The sequence below is a fragment of the Miniopterus schreibersii genome (genome assembly GCF_964146895.1).
Source record: "Miniopterus schreibersii genome assembly, chromosome: 2".
Lineage (NCBI taxonomy): Eukaryota > Metazoa > Chordata > Mammalia > Chiroptera > Miniopteridae > Miniopterus > Miniopterus schreibersii.
In genome coordinates this window covers 81,507,877-81,526,234 of record NC_138102.1, presented here as the reverse complement: position 1 = coordinate 81,526,234, position 18,358 = coordinate 81,507,877, and the positions used below count along the sequence as shown (strand labels likewise).

General features: G+C 40.4%; 1 protein-coding gene across 5 annotated transcripts in view; it reads right to left on the bottom strand.

Moving 5' to 3' along the window:
* Positions 1 to 819: 819 nt before the first annotated feature.
* The window catches only part of LRCH1 (leucine rich repeats and calponin homology domain containing 1), a 196,492-nt gene continuing 178,953 nt past the window's right edge, over positions 820 to 18,358 (bottom strand). For 3 of the 5 annotated variants that reach the window (XM_081128066.1, XM_081128064.1, XM_081128067.1), the window contains one exon: positions 9,348 to 11,550. In XM_081128066.1, the coding sequence (XP_080984192.1) occupies positions 11,344 to 11,550 (207 nt within the window). In that variant the 3' untranslated portion in view covers positions 9,348 to 11,343. Of the gene's footprint in view, positions 3,315 to 9,347; positions 11,551 to 18,358 lie in introns of those variants that run through there. The other 2 variants (XM_081128065.1, XM_081128068.1) reach the window with 1 other exon arrangement.

Genomic DNA, 18,358 nt, shown 5'->3' with positions numbered 1-18,358 from the left:
GCTGGGGTGAGAAGACAGAAACAATCTGTCACTATTTTTACTAGAATTCTTCAAAGTAGCTGCTCTTCTACCACAGGTAGGCTGGATGTGCAGGGAAAGCAATGTACCGGCTGGATCTATAGCAAGTGTAATCAAAGCGGCCACTTTACTCTCTTTTTGTTTTTTTAAATTAAATCCTCACCTGAGGATAAGTTTACTAATTGTTTTAGAGAGAGAAGGTAGAGAGAGAGGGAAAGTGAAACATCCACTGATCAGTTGCCTCTCGTATGCACCTAGACTGGGGATCGAACTCACAACCTAGGTATATGCCCTGACTGGGAATCGAATCCACCACCTTTCAGCATATGGGACGATGCTCCAACCAACTGAGCCACACTGGCCATGAGCCACTTCACTCTCTCAGTGTCAGATTCCACAGGAGGAAGTTGAGGAGGGAGGACCAGACTCTGGTTTTACAACATGCACCACAGAACCTTCAGGCTTCCTCAGAGAAACTTCTGGAGTCACCTGCAAGGGACAAAACTTCTGGAGCCACCTGCAAGGGACAAAACTTCTGGAGCCACCTGCAAGGGACAGGTGGAAGGGCCTGAGTGTATGCCTCCATCCCCACCCCTATCCCACCACAGAAACTGCTTTTAACTATTGAGTGTTCTGTGGTTCTAGATAAGATTTAGTTTGGAAATAATACACACACTAATACACACACACACACACACACACACACTCACGAGGATTGCTATAATTTATTTAAACGATGACACCCTAAGATTTCTTTTGTGATCAGTTGACATGGGTAAGTCAATCAGAAAATGTTTTTTTCAAATTCAAAGTTTTAATGGCTGTTAAATAATAAAAGGAAGGCTATTTGTACTAGGTACATTCTGTCCACTGATGGTACTGTTAGCTGGCCATGCACATTTTATTGCACATATAAACAGTATACAAGGATCTTAAAGACATTTTAGCTACACAAGGACTGCATTTAGAAGGAAGAAAGCCATTTTACAAAATATAAAAGCCATTTGTATTATACAGACAACTTCAAGAAAATAACTGAAAATTAATATCAAAAGAAAAATCTTAATTTTGAAAAAGAAATCTCTCAAAACAAGAATTATAAAGCTTCATATTACCATATATACACATAAAAAAAATATTTCAGGACCCTGCATCTGAATGCCCATCAAGGTGCAGCAATCAAAACTCCTATTTTTATAACCAACCTTTGAATGTTGCTTATATTGAATACGCTCTTTGTTCAAAACGTCTTTCTCTTTACATCATCATGCTATTTGACAACAGGTATTTGTGCAGTACAGGAAAATATTAAACTATATTTTAAGTTAGGTTAAAGTGCACAGTACATTTAATAGGAAATAACTGAAAGCTGCCAATTCAAACCACCATGTTCAGTTACCCCTCCACCTTGCCCAGAGCAGAGGGCAGCCGTGGCCTTGGCCGATGTTAGACTGTGCTCAATGCACACCATCTTCCTGGTGTCTCTTCTTTTGTGCTCACCTTTTATTTCGCTTACAAATTGTGGCTGCTGCTGCTCTAAAAACTTACAATGGCTTTTCAAAGAGTTGAAGAGGTGGTGAGCATTCACAAGACTGTGACAGGTGACTGACTGGAACATGCGGGAGTGCTGGGTGAAGGCGTATGCACAGACCGCCTCCCGACAGGCTGCTGTGTCTGGGAAGCCTTGCGTGGGTCTCTCAGACCAGCAGGTACCTTTCCTTTGCTGGATCTCTTCTTGTCATGTTTCCTTTGACCTAGCTCCCTGCTAGGCCACTCAGTCTCACAAACACCACTTATTTAACCTTCTCTCCTGAGCCGGCCTTGTTGCACCCAGCTGCCTCACCAACTTACTGACTCGCTATTATAGTTTCATACCAGAGACCACGAATCTTGCTGTGTTTCATGGGCTACTCTGAAAGCCACCAACTAAGTTACAATAAAATGAGCATGTCCACACCTCAAAATCTTTTCCTGTTTTAAAACTGGCAGTTGTAAGAAGTGCTGGTTTCCTGACCAGGTCTTATGTGTCTGATATAACTCTTCATCACTTTCAGTCGAAGCTGCCCTTAAAAAACTTTTTGGTTAAACAATAAACTTAGTATCATCTCCACTTTCCTATACCATTTTCTTATTTCCTTTGGTACTAGACTTCTTTAATTCCCAAGTTACAGTGCAAAATTATACTTCAAGACATATGATGCTAACACTTATTACTTTTTTGTGTTAAAATGTGAATGTTCTGTGTATAGCAAAATAAGTATGAATCCAAAAAAATAACTGTTCACATTTTATCTTCAAGCTTAATGTCCTTTTCCCCATCACAGCTATTTACAAATAACTTTGGGATGCTCTCTTGATTTCAGTCAGTTTATTATATCAGGGGACAACAGGGCTGCTGGAATGTAGGGAACTGGATGGAATGCAGGAATAAATAAGACCAATGTTCTATAAACCAAAGTGTAATAATGCCTCCCCAGAAAACAGTTCTTGTCACAGAAGCACCTGTTTTTGCTTAATTTTTTTTCTGAGTCATATATTCCAGAAAACATGATTACTGAGATCCAGAACTGCTGCACACCAAAGAGAATAGAAAATAACTCAATATTTATAATTTAAAAAGTGTGAACCACAAAAAAGCAGTAATAAAATAGTTTCCTAATTTACAATTTGCATCCAAAGGATGAATAACAACTCACTAATAAATAATATTTATATAAATATTTTGTATGTTGAAAATAGTTTTTTAAAAGGCAATGGTCTCAAGAAACTTCTTGAAAAATTTGGTGGTGAAAACCTGGGTTGAGTCCCCCTTCCCCCACTAAATATACAATGAGTTTGGCATTAGTGAAACAAATGCATCTTGCTGCAGAACAGTTGTGCTTGGTGTTTTGGTAATGGCAGTGGGTGAGAGTGGAAGGGGTGCAGGAGGTTGTAAAGGCATTAATGTGCTGTTAGCTCTTCGTAACCAGCTCCCTCACTGGCTTCAAGATAAATACCTGCCACATCTTAATGTCGGAGGTCAGTCCTGAAAGGTAGAAAATCTTCTCTTAGGTCCTCCCTCAAATGCAACTAGACTCATGGACACAGGCAATGAGTGGGCGGGTGGGGGGACTGGTGCTGAGAGCAGAGTTCAGGATCTCTGATGGGAGAAGGGTTTGGGCCAACCCAAAGGACAGGAGTTGGTTTCATGTGAATAGAGCCTTCGTTACAGTCACGTCTAGCAATGCTTGAACAGTAATGCCCACTTTGACCAGGCCTTTCTCTTCAAGGATGTGATGGGGTAGACATAGTTTTTCCTAAAAGAAAGAACAAACATCAATTTTTAGATGACTGGTACCTAATCATAAAATCTTACAACAGCACTGACGGTGGTTGAGCTCAGACCATGTTCCCTCCCTTGCTTTCAGCTCATTACATGGACCTTTACTGTATTTGCAGAGAAAATAATGATTTTACATAAATAAGGGTTGATCTAGAAGAGTGCCCAATCATCCTGAAATCTGGAATAGACCTAAACATTTAACAAACCTTTAGGCTGAATAAATGAGCTACACAGTCAGCTGGAAACCACACATCAAGATCATATTACCTTATATTCTTATAAAGCAAAATTGCAAATAGCCTTTCACACATTTTAAAGGAATTCAAATACTCATTTATACAGTCCATGCACTGTTCTACTGACCATAAACTTTGGTTTAATTCATTTTATTTCCCGTGACCTCTGGAGCAGAGGCATGCTGGTGGATTGGTATTCGTTCCTCTTGGTTTATGAACAGCCTTGTAAATAAGTAATTTTCAATAGCCTCTCTTTAAGTCTCTTTCATACAGCTGTCAAAGACACAAATATCCCGCTGCTTTCTCATGTTGTATTTTTGCTCTTAGGAAATGTCCAGCACACACAACTCAAGGAAAGCAATGAACATGAGTCACTCCTAGTATGTAGAACCTTGCATACAAAACAGTTTATAAAGTAACATGACAAAGTAATTTTATGCCTTTATCATTTGGCTCTGGGGATGAGGGAATCAGCTGCCATAGTTTGTCTCCTTGGCTCAAAAAAGACTCCACAGCAAACACTGCCTCTTTTCTACCCCACGATGGTATGTTCTCCACAGCCTAATGACCACTGTTCTTAAGGAAAGTTTAAATGTAGACAGACAGTGTTCCATAGGAACAAGTCAGGGTCTCTGGACAGACTGCTTCCTTTTCCTGTGACTCTTGCTTGAGGAACCAGACCTTCCTTTTGCTTCAATGGTAGGACTCTCCATACTTAATAGATACAGGCCTTCTGGTCTTAAAAAGAACTTCAAAGAACACACTATGCCATCTCCAACAACTTGTTACACTGTCTCAAAGTGTCAGTTTTCCTACACTGTCTCAACCATCTTCCTACCCCCACCTCTAACTCCTTCCCTAACTTGAGGTAAATTCAGAGTATCTCAGACTCTAACCCTAGGTCTTAAAAAGTAGCCACATGTCAACATAAGACAGCTGATTAGTTGAAGCACAATTCAACCATTATTTCATGTGGCTGCTGTGCATCTATATCAATTATCTTGTTGCCAATGGCATATTAGGTAGGCATGCAAGTTTATGCTCCTTGCCAACTTAGTAGCTAAATGTCAACCAGAGAAAGGGTGGGAGGTCCCATCTGAGTTGAGCTGCGCACTGTGCACTGGGCCAGGATGGGCAGTGTGCTTCCTCCTTGTGCCACAGCCAGAGGCCAGTGTGTACTCTTTCCTGATGCCACAGGCTTGTGAAGTCATCTGAATCTGGCATTTCATTGCTAAGGTTGGTTCCACCAGGGCAGCATGTGCTGTTCTCATTCTTTTGACCCTTACAGCACCCAAGCCAACATCTGGTCTGGTAGAAAATTTTAAATGGCCACTAATTATGGTTAAGCTCCTAGTACAGGGCATTAGTTGGGGAAAAAATAAAATCTTCACTTTATAGCCTATGCTAAAAGTAATCTGAATTGAATTAAAGAGTTAATTGTGTGGTGTGTTTTTTAAAGAACACCACCTCTCTTAATAAGATATAGATGAATATTTATATTTTCTCTTATTGTCTAAGCTAATAAAAGCAATATTAAGAAAATCACAAGACAAAAAGTTAAAAAAATTCATTGCTTAAAAGTTTAAATCTTCCATGTGTCAAAAACCCCTACATAACTAAAAGATAAAAAACTGTAAAAAAGTATTTGCATCAAATTACAAGGGTTTTACATGACACATAAGCTCAATAAATCAGCAATAAATACATTGACACTGATGAAACATTAGGCAAGGAACACAAATTGAAATTTAAAAATGAGGGTTATGCTCAAGGCACTTTGAAGAAGACATTTTACTTCTTGACCTCAGTGTTTACTTAGGCTTCATCCTGAATGTCCCTGAGTTCTAGTGCTAGTATTTTCACAGGGCCTAATCTTTGTGTACTACATGGCTTTTACGGGGTTAGGTGTCCTATCCTGTGTCCTGCTTGAGATGGGACAGGTCTCCATTAATGACTGTCCCAGTCCCATGGATGAGTGGTGGCTCCTGAAGAGGTTCCAAGCTAGTGGTCATGGTTGGGAAAGACTGAGGGCTCCAGAGAGACAGCGATGGGAAGGAACTGAGGCCTCAGCCTCCTGTCAACAGGGCTCTGGAGACACAACAGAGTTAGCTAAAGGTCACCATCTCTCCCAGGCCTTTAATTCTCCAACCAGCACTTCTCACCTTCCTGGTCTCCTCATTCCTAAACCAGGTGCAGAGTCCAAGAGTCTCCCCTCGGCCCTTACAGCTGGGAATGAGGACCAAAGAGAAGGCAGAGGAGATACCCTGTGCATCCTGGCGCCTTTCTCCTCTCGTTCAGCCCCCGAAGCAACCAGAGGTGCCCTCAGGTTACCCTGATGGGGTGGGATGTACCTAAGAAGAACAGCGTAAGATAAAGAAATCCTCTCACAACACCGCAGTTCCCGGTATTTTATCAAGGACCATGGAGAAGACTGACGAGAATTATGAGCTGAGGCCCTGGTTGGCAGGATGAGCAAGGGGAGCCTACCGGAAATGAGGGGTGACGCCGAGGGCCAGGAAGCCATTTTCCACCCCACTGGTCCCGCCGCAGAGCAGGGGACCCCAGCAGCGAGCTCCAGGCTGGGACGGGAAAGGAAGCGCTGTAGACTTACAGCTGGATGAGAAATGATGGAAAAGGGCCACCTCATCTTGTATGTAATGGACAAAGCCGAGATTGTTGTACCTTCACAGTGACTTAAAATGCACTTAAATTTCAATGTTAGAGGAGCCTAACGGCTTTCCTTGAGAATATGGCAGCACACCTTCCAGTATACCCGCGAGCTTCTTTTGTTGTGTTTCTTTTTAAAGCATAGAACAGTCATAAATTACTGTCTTGCATAAAAATGCTCCTGACCTCCTCTGAAGAATTCATGCTTTATCTTTTCTCTCTAGCGGTGGAATCACTGAGGTTCACTCACATCCCCTCACCCCCCCTCTTGCGAACCGAGGCAAACGGGGCTGGAAAAGGCAGGCAGACCACACGCAACCACTTGCTCACTTGGACTCCTAGGCACCTCCGATACGCCTGCCACCAACGCTACAGATTTGCACTGATTATTCCTTTACGACAACCTTGTCAGCTATAACACCTTTTTGTTTTACAGACAATAAAACTGAGATGTAGAGCATTTAAGTGACTTCGCTAAAGTCACACAGATGGTAAGAACTGGAACCAGGATTTCGAACGTGAATCGTATTTGAGTTGAGGCTCCTTCCAGACATCATGCTGTTTCCCGTAACGTCCTTGATTAACAGCGAGTATGTTCCGTCTTGTGCCCATGGGACAGAAGAGGCTCTGGACCCTCAAATTCCTATCCAGGCAAGACTCAACACGTTCAACGTCAGGTGGGGGACCAGGGACCTCTCAGCTTGGTGAAAGCCCTTAGCTGTCACCCAGCTCATCTGGCTTCTCCCCATGGTGGGGGCGGGAGCAGGCGGACTGCCGCACCGTCACTGCCTGGCTCTCCTCTTTCTGTGGCCTTATTCTCCAAAACAGCTACACACCTACTTCCCAGGACAACTGCTGAACAAAATGAAGTCATTCACATCTGCATATTTCATCTAAAATGTAAATTCCTGGCACTAACTTGATTGAAACTTGAAACAAAATGGTCTCAGTACTTTGATGTAAGAGAATGTCATGTTCCTGGCTCTGCCACAGGAGCACTCGGAGGGTCAGTGTCTTCCAGCGTAAAAAATGGAGGCCACGTCAGATGCTTAGAGATGTCTTGTCACTCTTCATTTGATTCTCTGCTTTCCAAGCATGCTGCCTTCTAGGCCTTCCTGGCTCTAGAACACTTCATTCTCCTAAAACATCTGCCCCTTCTCTCATCTCCCTAATCTGTACCCCTTTCATCTGGCTATTCCTACACACCTCCTAGCTCCTAGGTCTCCGTGTAAACATCACGTTCAGGGAGGCTTCACAGACCACCTGCTCCACCCCCACACCCATCAGGGTCAGGTCCAGAATCTTGTACCCAATCTACCACAGGTCCTTATCACAACAAATTCCTCTTTATTTGTCCCCTAGATCCACTAGATCAAGGTCCAAAAACTACAGCCTGCCAGCCAATCCAACCCATAGCCTATTTTTGTAAATAAAGGTTTTTTTTCTATTTTAAAAAATATATCTTCATTGATTTCAGAGAGAGGGAGAGGGAGAGAGAAAGACAGAAACACCAATGATGAGAGAGTCATCATTGATCGGCTGCCTCCTGCACATCCCCGACTGGGGATCGAGCCCACAACTAGGGCATGTGCCCTGACTGGGAATCCAATCAAGATCTCCTGGATCCTAGGTTGATGCTCAACTGCTGAGCCACACCCGGCTGGGCTGTAAATAAAGTTTTATTGAAATTCAACCATGCCCATTCATTTACAAGTTGTCTATGGCAGCCTTGACACAATAGCGTAGTAGTCATAACAGAGCTTGTATGGCCCGAAAAGCCTAAAATATTTACTATCCTGCACTTTACAGAAAAAGTCTGTAGAATCCTGGTCTAGACTGTGGCTTTTTGAGGACAGGTGTCATGGTCACCATTCTACACCCAAGGCCTACCATGGGGCCTCGCACAAAGTCCTCATTCAATAGTTGAAGAATGAATACAAGCATAACCAAAATTGTGGTGAAAATCCAAGGAACTAGATCCTGATAGTCAAAGAAGGAAAAAATACATCCCCTATATACCTGGTTGTTTAATTGAGAACTATTTTCAAAATCGGAATCCTAAATAAAAAAATCTTCTAAATAAAATTGTTAAAAATATTTTTCACCTAATCCGAACTCATTTCAGGCTCCTGAAATTTTAACTCACTGTCCATTACCTTTACCCTGAAGGTGAATCAACTTTTGTCCTTAAGACTTTTTTTCCCCTATGACAGGAGTAGGTATGGATTATAGAGAGAAATCAAATCACCAAGCACTAAATTTAATTTCTTACAAACAGCATAAGGATATCAAGTGCCTTTACTTATCTACTCTCATTGATGAAATTCTTACTGAGTTATCCTACTTTTGAGCTCTGCAGGGCCACTTTTTCACGAGCCCTATCTCATAAGTGTCTCTCCCAGAGGACATAAGCTGCATACAAACCACAAATTCATAAAGAGAGGGAACAAATAGGAACTAGTTATCACACATTGTGGAAATCCTGACACTGAGTGGCAAGTTGCCACCAGCTGGAGGAACTAGAGAAAGAGAACTTTCTATTTCAAATAGATTGGTCTGTTTCAAAAACAAAACCAAAAACTAAATAAATACTTGGTTCTTGTTACCAGGCATTGGAAGAAAATACTGAAAAAATGGTCTTTCTTGTCAGAGGAAGGAGACTTAGTATGCACGTATACATCACACAACTAAACCTCTGACCGCCTCGCAGGTGACGAGTAGGTCAGCCAGGTACGCCCAGTCCCACTACAACGGCAGAATCACAAGTTACCGTATGAGCTGGTGCATGGGTACCTTGGGGAAGAACCATGGAGAGGATTAACATTCTGAACAGAAATTAACGGCCTGATAATGGGCAAGACAGTTCATTCAAAATTTTGCCTAAGGGGCTAACTTAATTGTGTTCTGCTAGCTACCATACTACTTCATGAAAAAATACCATCCAACAGATCCTGAGAGGAGCAGCACATTAGGGTACAGATACAGTAATGACATGAGAAATGAAAGTGTGACCAAAGAATACTTTGGACACCCAAACTGAAATGAACGTAGCTAGAGAACAATGTCAAATCAACACAGAAAATTAAATCTGATCTCACATGATTGGTCTACTCAGTTTTTATTGACAAAATTTTCTTTTAGGTGGTCACCCAGGGAGGCATCTCTCTTCTTTCCCTTTGCCCACGCCCCAACCAAAGAAGAAAAACGAACAGTCCTGATCATTCATCAGAAACCTCAACGCAACACAGAGCTGGATGGAAATGGTGTGCGCTACTCTGGGTGTGCACAAAAAAATGTATTGATGGGCTGATAAAAACTTGGAATAATCATCCAAAATGTGTTTATTAGGCAACTTATGGCTCAGGGTGCTGGTTAGACATTGTACAAAGGGATTTTATTGTTACAGATTAAAGAGTACAAGACAGCACCAAAGGCAATTCAGTACATCTGCAGGTTATTTATACACAACTGAGGTTAATTCGATAACTTCCACATACCCTGTATTTCACCATCAACACAAAATCAGAAGGAAAAAGCTCAGTTAACTCAATATATTATCAGGTAAAGAATGTCTCCTGTTAGAAAAATCTGAGCTGATTCTTGGAGCAACAAAGAATCTTTATAAATATACTTGTCTAACGAGGCGGGTTTTCTACCTTCTCAAGTAGTCTGGGTTCATGGAAATGTTTATGGAAATGTTCATAAAAATAAAATTATCATCTTAGTAACCACCTATGAAGACCACTTGCATCTCAGTAAACTAGAAATTTATCTTGAGGAAGTTAACTCCATCAACTCCACAATTTAATAAACAATACTTGGCAACCAGATTAGACTGAAAAAATAAGAGAGGCTGTCTTAACTTTGGAGCAGGGCATTCTCATATTAGAAAAAGACAACCTAGAACTAGAAATATCTTGGCCTAGATAATATTCTATTGGTTTAATCTTTTTGTTACAAACTGAACACATTGCTCCAAAGCAGATATAGTTAATATATAATATATAATCCTTTAAGCTTACTTAAAAATAAAAGCAGCTTGCTAACAAAGGTTAAATGGAAATTTCAATTCATTAGAGAAATTACATTCTTCTAAAATAAGAACAACCTTATTATTAGCTTCTGCTATAGTAACCTAGGCCCAAGGACCAAGAATGTTCCATGACTCATGGCTTTATTTAAAAACAAATAGTCAAATCCATCACATTCTGGACCTGCTGTTAGAATGTGATGTAGCAAAAGCCAAAATGACCTATTACATTATTTAAAAATAAAAATCTCTTCTGGAAAATGCTTTTCTAAGAGCCTACAGAGGCTAACAAGGAGTAAGAATTAAAAATATATGGAAATTGCTGTGCAAGCAAATCTTCTAGGTGGTGCTCTAACACAGATGGTCCTTCCTTCCACAGTGCCCCTTCCATGCAGCTGTCTCAAGCAGCAGGGCAAAAGGGCTGGCTCAGAGTAGAAGTGGACGGCAACCCTCCCTGGTGCCCTTCACAGCTCCCATTGTAGGAAATGGCAAGGAATCCAGCTGAATGGCCAGCAAAGCAGTCATTCCCTAGATGATGTTTTTCAACTTGGTCAATAGTGCTTTTACTGAAGAATGTTATAGACCACATTGGGCCAAAATGCTGGTTTTCTGTCTCCCCTGCAATGGGGGTGGGGGGGTGGGGGGTGTCCCCTCTACAACTCAATTGCCCAGTTCTGAATTAGGTTGGATTCTACTTAAATACTGCAAAAAAGATTGTCATATTCCCCTTTGCTCCTGTTCTGGAAACTTCTTCCGCTCTACCCAGGCAGTGAAGCTCACCAGGAGAGAGAGGACGGGTATAGCACTGCTGCTGGCACTATGTGGAGGAGGAAGCATGAGGCGTAAATACACTGTCATGGTTTTTCAGTAAGTGAGAAGTTACTTAATGGGAACTGCATTCTATAAGTTTGTGCTTTTGGAAAATCTGATTTGTAAATGTTGGGCTTCAACACTTGAGAGGCTACTGAAGAGATAACAGGGATGGAAGTTTGCAAGGCAAAGGCTCAGATGGAGGAAGGACCCGTAATGGATCAGGGACAGAGCAGTGCGCTCGGATGCACATGCAGACGTTATGCGGACAGGGCATTCCAGCGGTAAGTGATATAGATCAGCACTATAAAGAGAATGTGGACAAGACAGAAGCTTATAAGGTCCCTGGAGCGGAGGGCAGAAGTTGGTTGTGGGGGTTTCTCCCCGAGTGCCAGCAGAGTGTCAACAGTCTTTCGAATGTGACGAAAATCCAACTGCAGGATGTCATACGGAGAGCAGAGGTCAGCCTATTCCGAGGGCAGCCATTAGAACAGAAAGAGACAGTGCATACAATTAAAAATACACCGAAGATCAGCTGGAAAGAAGCATACATTTTTGGTTACTAGCAAATGGTAAGAGTAACTTCTTATTTCAAGCAGGTAAAACCAGTTCCACCATCAAAGATTTTAAAACTTTATTCCAAAAGAAAAGTAGCATACCGAATGTATTTTATGCAAATAGGACAAAGAAATCCTTCACCCGCAATCTCACTGTTGAGAAGCAGGCAGTTCTGTAATTTACATATCATTCTGGCACTCAACAGTTTTAATATTCAAGTGGTATCATGTGCTCAACAATGGCATAAATTAAATACCAGTTTTTCACTTGAGACATTTAGATCTTAACCTTACTAACGAAAAAATATAACTTTAAAGTTTAATCCCCACCTTTCCTCACAGTCCTCTTAATGGATTTTTTTTACCCTAGTTTATGAAGAATGAATATAAAGTTTTTCTATCTGAAAGGTAACACATATACCTAACTTATTTTCCTTTTAGGATTACTGATAAACTCTGAGGAATGTAAGTTCTAATTATATCCTTACATGTGTCAAAAAGTACATTAACTTCGTGCCCTTGAAACTACACATAAATCAACAATCGAGGAGATTTCTTAGATACGAGGTTAGAATAAAAGCACATTCCCACATAGGGTTATTATATAAATTTCTTCACCACTAAACGGGTATGGGGGCAGGCACAGATCTCCATGCATGTTTTGTCTACTTTATAGTTACCATAGAAGGAGGCAGAGCTCTTATTTTATCAACTAAATGCAAAAATGAGAGACTCATCCTTTTGAGTTGACCTCTGGATGTCTATTACTGTCAGGAAGCAAATAGTTTTATGATACACTGAATTCCTGAACCAGAGATGACAACACCTTAAAATTTACAGTGATTATAATTCATGTCAGTATGAAAGAAGTTGTAGTTTGTGTCCAAATTAAACTATTGAAAATATCTGGAATATATTTCACAAATGCAGTTTTATTTCTAAATTACACAAAGCATTTAAAGTATATAGTATATATTTTATAACACAGTTTGATACAATATTGCCCTTTGTTTTAGCCTCTGCTAAGCAGATGTAAGTCACAGAGCAACTGAAAGATGATTTTAAGGTAGAGATTTTGTCTTGCTTGTATGCTCTGAAGTTATCTTGATGGCCTCAGGCAAGGAGGAATATTACAATATCAAATGGGTTCTCATCTTATACTCAACAAAAGATTTTTTAAAGATAATAAATCATGTTGTATCTATTCAGATTGTGTCTTTTCTCAGTAGATTTGGAAGAATCAAGCTACCACTGTTATTTTCTCAAGAATTAAAACATCTACACATGGATTGGATTTCACTGGGAGAGAGATGCTAGTCAAAGATTAACAGATGGGGAAATATCTAAGAGAAGAAGCTTCCTATTGCAATAAAAATTTTCTATTGCAATGTTGTGAAATCCGAGCAAAGCAGACATAAGACAAAAGGCACACACAAACTAAAATGTGATTTTCACAGAAGTGTTATTTCCAGGTTAAAAGCAAATCATTCTAACTCCAGTATATATTTCAACAATTTCCCCAAACCCTATGGAAAATGCCTGGTCTGCTCCCCAAACAACTCCATCGGAGAACTCGTCAGATCGCCATTGCAGTTTTCAATGCACTTATTCCGTAGTACACTTCTCACGCAGGTGGGCAGCACAGACCATTCTTCTTATCCTGGAAATAATTTCATGATGCTACAGATTCTGGGCTTAATTCAGACTAAAGTGGGTAGGGCCTAGACTCACAGTCCATGGTGATTTGTTTAAATTAAATCACAATCTCTAAAGGAAAAGGCATAGGTCTAAGATTGTATGGTAGGCAAAAATCTGAGTCATCCTCACTGGCTGCTGTGACCCTGAGAGCCACTCTCTGAGTCTACTAGACAGCACAAGTCCTCTGCAAGGACGACATAATGGGAACCAGGCTGAAACTGCTAGGGGAACCTGGGAGTTTTCTGACCTTTGTGCTTCCAAAATTTCAGTCTTAATGAGAGGGATTTAGAGATTATACTTTTTTCTTCCTTAAAATTAAAATGGGAAAATACTAAAAAGAAAGGAAATTTAAAGAGCCAAAACTTCACCATGCATTTACAAAGCATTAGTAATTACTGTAAGGCATTTGAAAAACACATTGAATATACTGAGAGTCCCTGGAGGCAAAGGCAGCCCCTAATTCTCATGATAGTGAACAGAAATCACAATTGCCAGGGGGTAGTGGACTCTATTAGAGTAAGGGTGGGGAACGTAAGCAGGCGTTGAAGGCCTGGAAAAGCATGTGGTCTGGCCCTGCCAAGGCCTCACCAAAGAGAAGCAGTTCCAGCATCACATTAGAGGTAAGTTAATTAAATGTTTGACCACATATAGCAGGCTAATTTTTAAGTTGATACTTTTGTATGGCCCGCAAATGACATAAATATCCAAATGGCACTTGGGAGGAAAAAGGTTCCCCACCTTTGTCTTAGAGGCAACAGTCAGTGTGTGACTAGATTACTATTCAAGATTGGCTCAGGCCCTGGGGCCTGTGGCTCAGTGATAGGGCATCATCTGTGCACTGAAGGGTCCCTCAGTTCCATGCTCGCAGGAGGCAGCAGATCTTCAATGTTTTCACTGTTACATCGATGTTTCTCTCTCTCTCTCCTCCCTTCCTCTCTCTCTAAAAAATCAATAATAATAATAAATTGGTTCCCCAAATACTACAGACACAAACAGAAATGTTGATGGATCCAGCAAAGGTCTAGTTTATAGACGTTCTGAGTGTACTCAAGTCTAAATTCTAAGAAATTTAGAATATATTCAACTTATTTAAATATTTTAATTTTCAAAGTCAGTAAGCTTACAAAGTGTTTTTTTAGTCTAAAATATCAGTACAGACTGTTTGTTGATAGTCATTATGAAAATTTAAAGCTCTAACTGACAGTGTAATGTGTCAGAGAGGGAGGAAAGGGTTTCTCGAGTTTTCACCAAATATGTAAGAACTAATTGCCAATTTTATGAACTTAGAAAATAGCTCTAATATTGGTAAGCTAATTAATCTAGAAATATAATTTGAAACTTTTTGAAGATACCGTTCCTAAAATGTTTATTCTCAACTGAGCACATACAAAGGCTGTCAGACCACTGACCTGAGGTGACTGACCAGGAGACACACAGTGGGAAAGGATCTTCATGAATGGTAAACACATACTAGCTATAGAAAACTGGTTCTTTTTAATAAATTACAAATTTAAAAACTTATATTAAAAATAAATGTGTCAGTCTGTACCTCTGATTATTCAACCTCAGAATGAACCAATATAAATGAAAAAACAAAATAAATCTTGGAAGAATCTCACCCTTTCCCCCAAAGTGTTTATTAGCTATGATTTAAATTGATACTAAAGTCATTGATTCGGGAAGAAAAAAAGGCATAAGTTTCAAAGAGGAGAAAGGAACTCATTTCTCCTGTTTTCAAGATTCTTAAGAAACAAACAAAAAAACCATAGTAGCTCCAACTTATAAAATGTCTTTTAGCAAAAAACTCCAGATGAGTTACATATGTGTAATTGCCTAAACTCTCAAAACAGGTGTCAAGTAGGAAAGTTGTTACTATTACTTTCAAATATCATATGTCACTAAAGAAACCATCAACAAAACGAAAAGGGAGCCCACTATATGGGAGAACATATTTGCCAATGATACATCTGATAACGGGTTAACTTCCAAAATATGTAAGGAACTCATACAACTCAACAAAAAGAAAAACAAACCAATTTCAAAATGGGCAACAGACCTAGAGACACTTCTCCAAAAAGGACATACAGATGGCCAAGAGACTTATGAAAAAATGCTCAAAGTCACTAATCATCAGAGAGATGCAAATTAAAATGATAATGAGGTATCATCTCACACCTGTCAGAATGGCTACCATCAACAAATCATCAAATGACAAGTGCTGGCAAGGATGTGGAGAAATGGGAACCCTGGTACACTGCTGGTGGGAATGTAGACTGGTGTAGCCACTATGGAAAACAGTATGAAGTTTCCTCAAAAAATTAAAAATGGAACTGCCATTTGACCCAATGATCCCACTTCTAGGAATATATCCTAAGAAACCTGAAACACCAATCAGAAAGAACTTATGCACCCCTATGTTCATAGAAGCGCAATTTATAATAGCTAAGATCTGGAAACAGCCCAAGTGCCCATCAGTAGATGAGTGGATAAAAAAGCTGTGGGACATTTATACCATGGAATACTATGCAGCTGTAAAAAAAGAAGGATCTCTTACCCTTTGGGACAGTATGGATGGACCTGGAGAGTATTATGCTAAGTGAAATAAGCAAGCCAGAGGAAGACAAATATCACATGATCTCACTAATATGTGGAATCTAATGATTAAAATAAACTGATGAACAAAATAGATACAGAGATATAGAACCATGGAGCAGTAGGATGAATTTCAGAGGGAAGGCAGGGGTGGGGAGTGGAGGGGGGAGAAATTAATCAAAGAACTTAGATGCATATATGCATGACCTATGGGCACAGACAATAGTGTGGAGAAGACTGGGGGGTGCAGGAGTGAATGCAGGGTGGATGAAATCAACAGGGAGAAAAAGGGGACATCTGTAATACTTTAAACAATAAAGATAAGTAAAAAATAAAATTAAGCCCGGCCGGGCATGGCTCAGCGGTTGAGCGTCGACCTAGGATCCAGGCGATCGGGGTTTGATTCCCAGGCAGGGCACATGCCCGGGTTTTGGGCTCGATCAATGACTCTCTCATCATTGATGTTTCTATCTCTCTCCCTCTCCTGTCCTCTCTCTGAAATCAATAAAGATATATTTAAAAAATAAATAAATTAATTAAATTAAATTAAATTTTAAAAAAAAGAATGAAATGCAAATATGAAAACAAGACTCAGCCATAATTCTGTTAGGGGGAAGAGCACATAATAGGAATAGAATCACAATTATTCACCTTACTAACTATAGATAAGAGGCTTTCTTACAGATCCTAGGAAACTGGAGGATGTGCTGTAAGAAAATCAAATAAAGTCATAAAGATATGCAGCCTCAGGGCCCAAAGGGGTCCATTACTCAGGAAGAAGATAAAGACAGAAGCCTTGAAAACCATTTGGAGACCAAATGGGCAAATCACTCAGAAAGAAGATAAAATCTTGAGAGCAGATCAAAGACAGGACCTGTCTGAAAGGAGACAGCATCTAGGTGCTAATTTTTAGTAGGACAATGATAGAAAGCAGACCCTGAGAACTCACTTCGTTGTCGTACACAGATTTTTTTTCTTTTCCCCTCACTTTTAACCTTATTTAATAGCTGGCTTGAAATGAAGTGTTCAGAGCCATTTTTTCAAGGTGTTGTATCTGTCACCCTTTCGGATCACCGGCCAACAGAATAATAAAATTCACCACAAAGATTCAACCATGTCTCTACTTATTTGACTCTGGTTGTGATGAGCAGCAGGACCCTTTTGCGTCCGGTTTCAGTTCCACTTATATCAATGTGATCACTGTTAACACCTGAATGTACTTTAGGACTTTATTTTTAACTCTACGTGGCTGATGCTGAAGCTGAGGAACACCAAATGACCTATCCTTGTGGACACACAATGAAAACCTCCGCTTCCAACAGTTCTGCAGGGACCATTGGCCTTTGCACTTCCCAGGCAGGCAGTAGAGGCCAGGACTATCAAGGTGTCTATCATTGTCAACAGAGTTGCTACCGTTAATGCTCTATTTTCTCTCTGTAAACAATAATGAATATGAAAGGCAGCTAAAACACAAAGTACACTTTTAGTCCAAGTTCCTTCCTCATCTAAAGAGGGCAAGTCTGTTAAATTAAGGAAGGCCCTTGCTCCTTTAAAGAGGTCTGAGGCCAAAGCTATTTATTTATTTATTTTAATTTATTTTTAAAAATATATCTTTATTGATTTCAGAGAGAGGAAAAGAGAGGGAGAGAGAGAGATAGAAACATCAATGATGAGAGAGTCACTGATCGAGCCCGAAACCCGGGCATGTGCCCTGACCGGGAATCAAACCCCAATCGCCTGGATCCTAGGTCGATGCTCAACCGCTGAGCCATGCCCAGCCGGGCCAAAGCTATTTATTTAAAGTCAAGTAGAAAAATTTCCCTAGTGAACCAAATAAATATCTACTTTTTAATACTTTTGATGTTTCATAAATCAGAGATTTCTCTCAACCTGAGTCAATACTACAACAGCCTTAAATTTGGATCAATGTGGAAATCCCCAATAGCCAAATATGAACCCCTACATCAAGGTCAGAGGCCAGGAATGGCCCAGCTGACCCAGGAAAGGCAAAGGAAGCCTCAGGATGTCCATAAATAGTCCCACAACCCCAAGGCTTAATTGGAGTCAGATTCTTGAATGCGACAAAGAATATTTCCTAAAGAACTTCCTAAAGACAGGCTCACCGAGGGTAGGCCTGTCTTCAAGATCAAGTTCAAGCTTTCACCAGAAGTTACAGACAATTGCAAAGTCAGGCCACCGGCATGAACACTGTAAGGGACGATGGGATGATGCCTGCAATATCACCCAATCCCCAGATTTTTCAGGGTGCCATGATGCATAACTCTGGTAATTCTCCAGCAGCTAAGCAACTGATGAGGAAGGAAAGCAATTATGGAGCTGCAGAATGTAACTGAGCTTTCATGAATATTAGAGCTCAAAGAAACCTAGGGGTCCAGTGATTTCCAAACTATGTTTAGCAACAAGACAC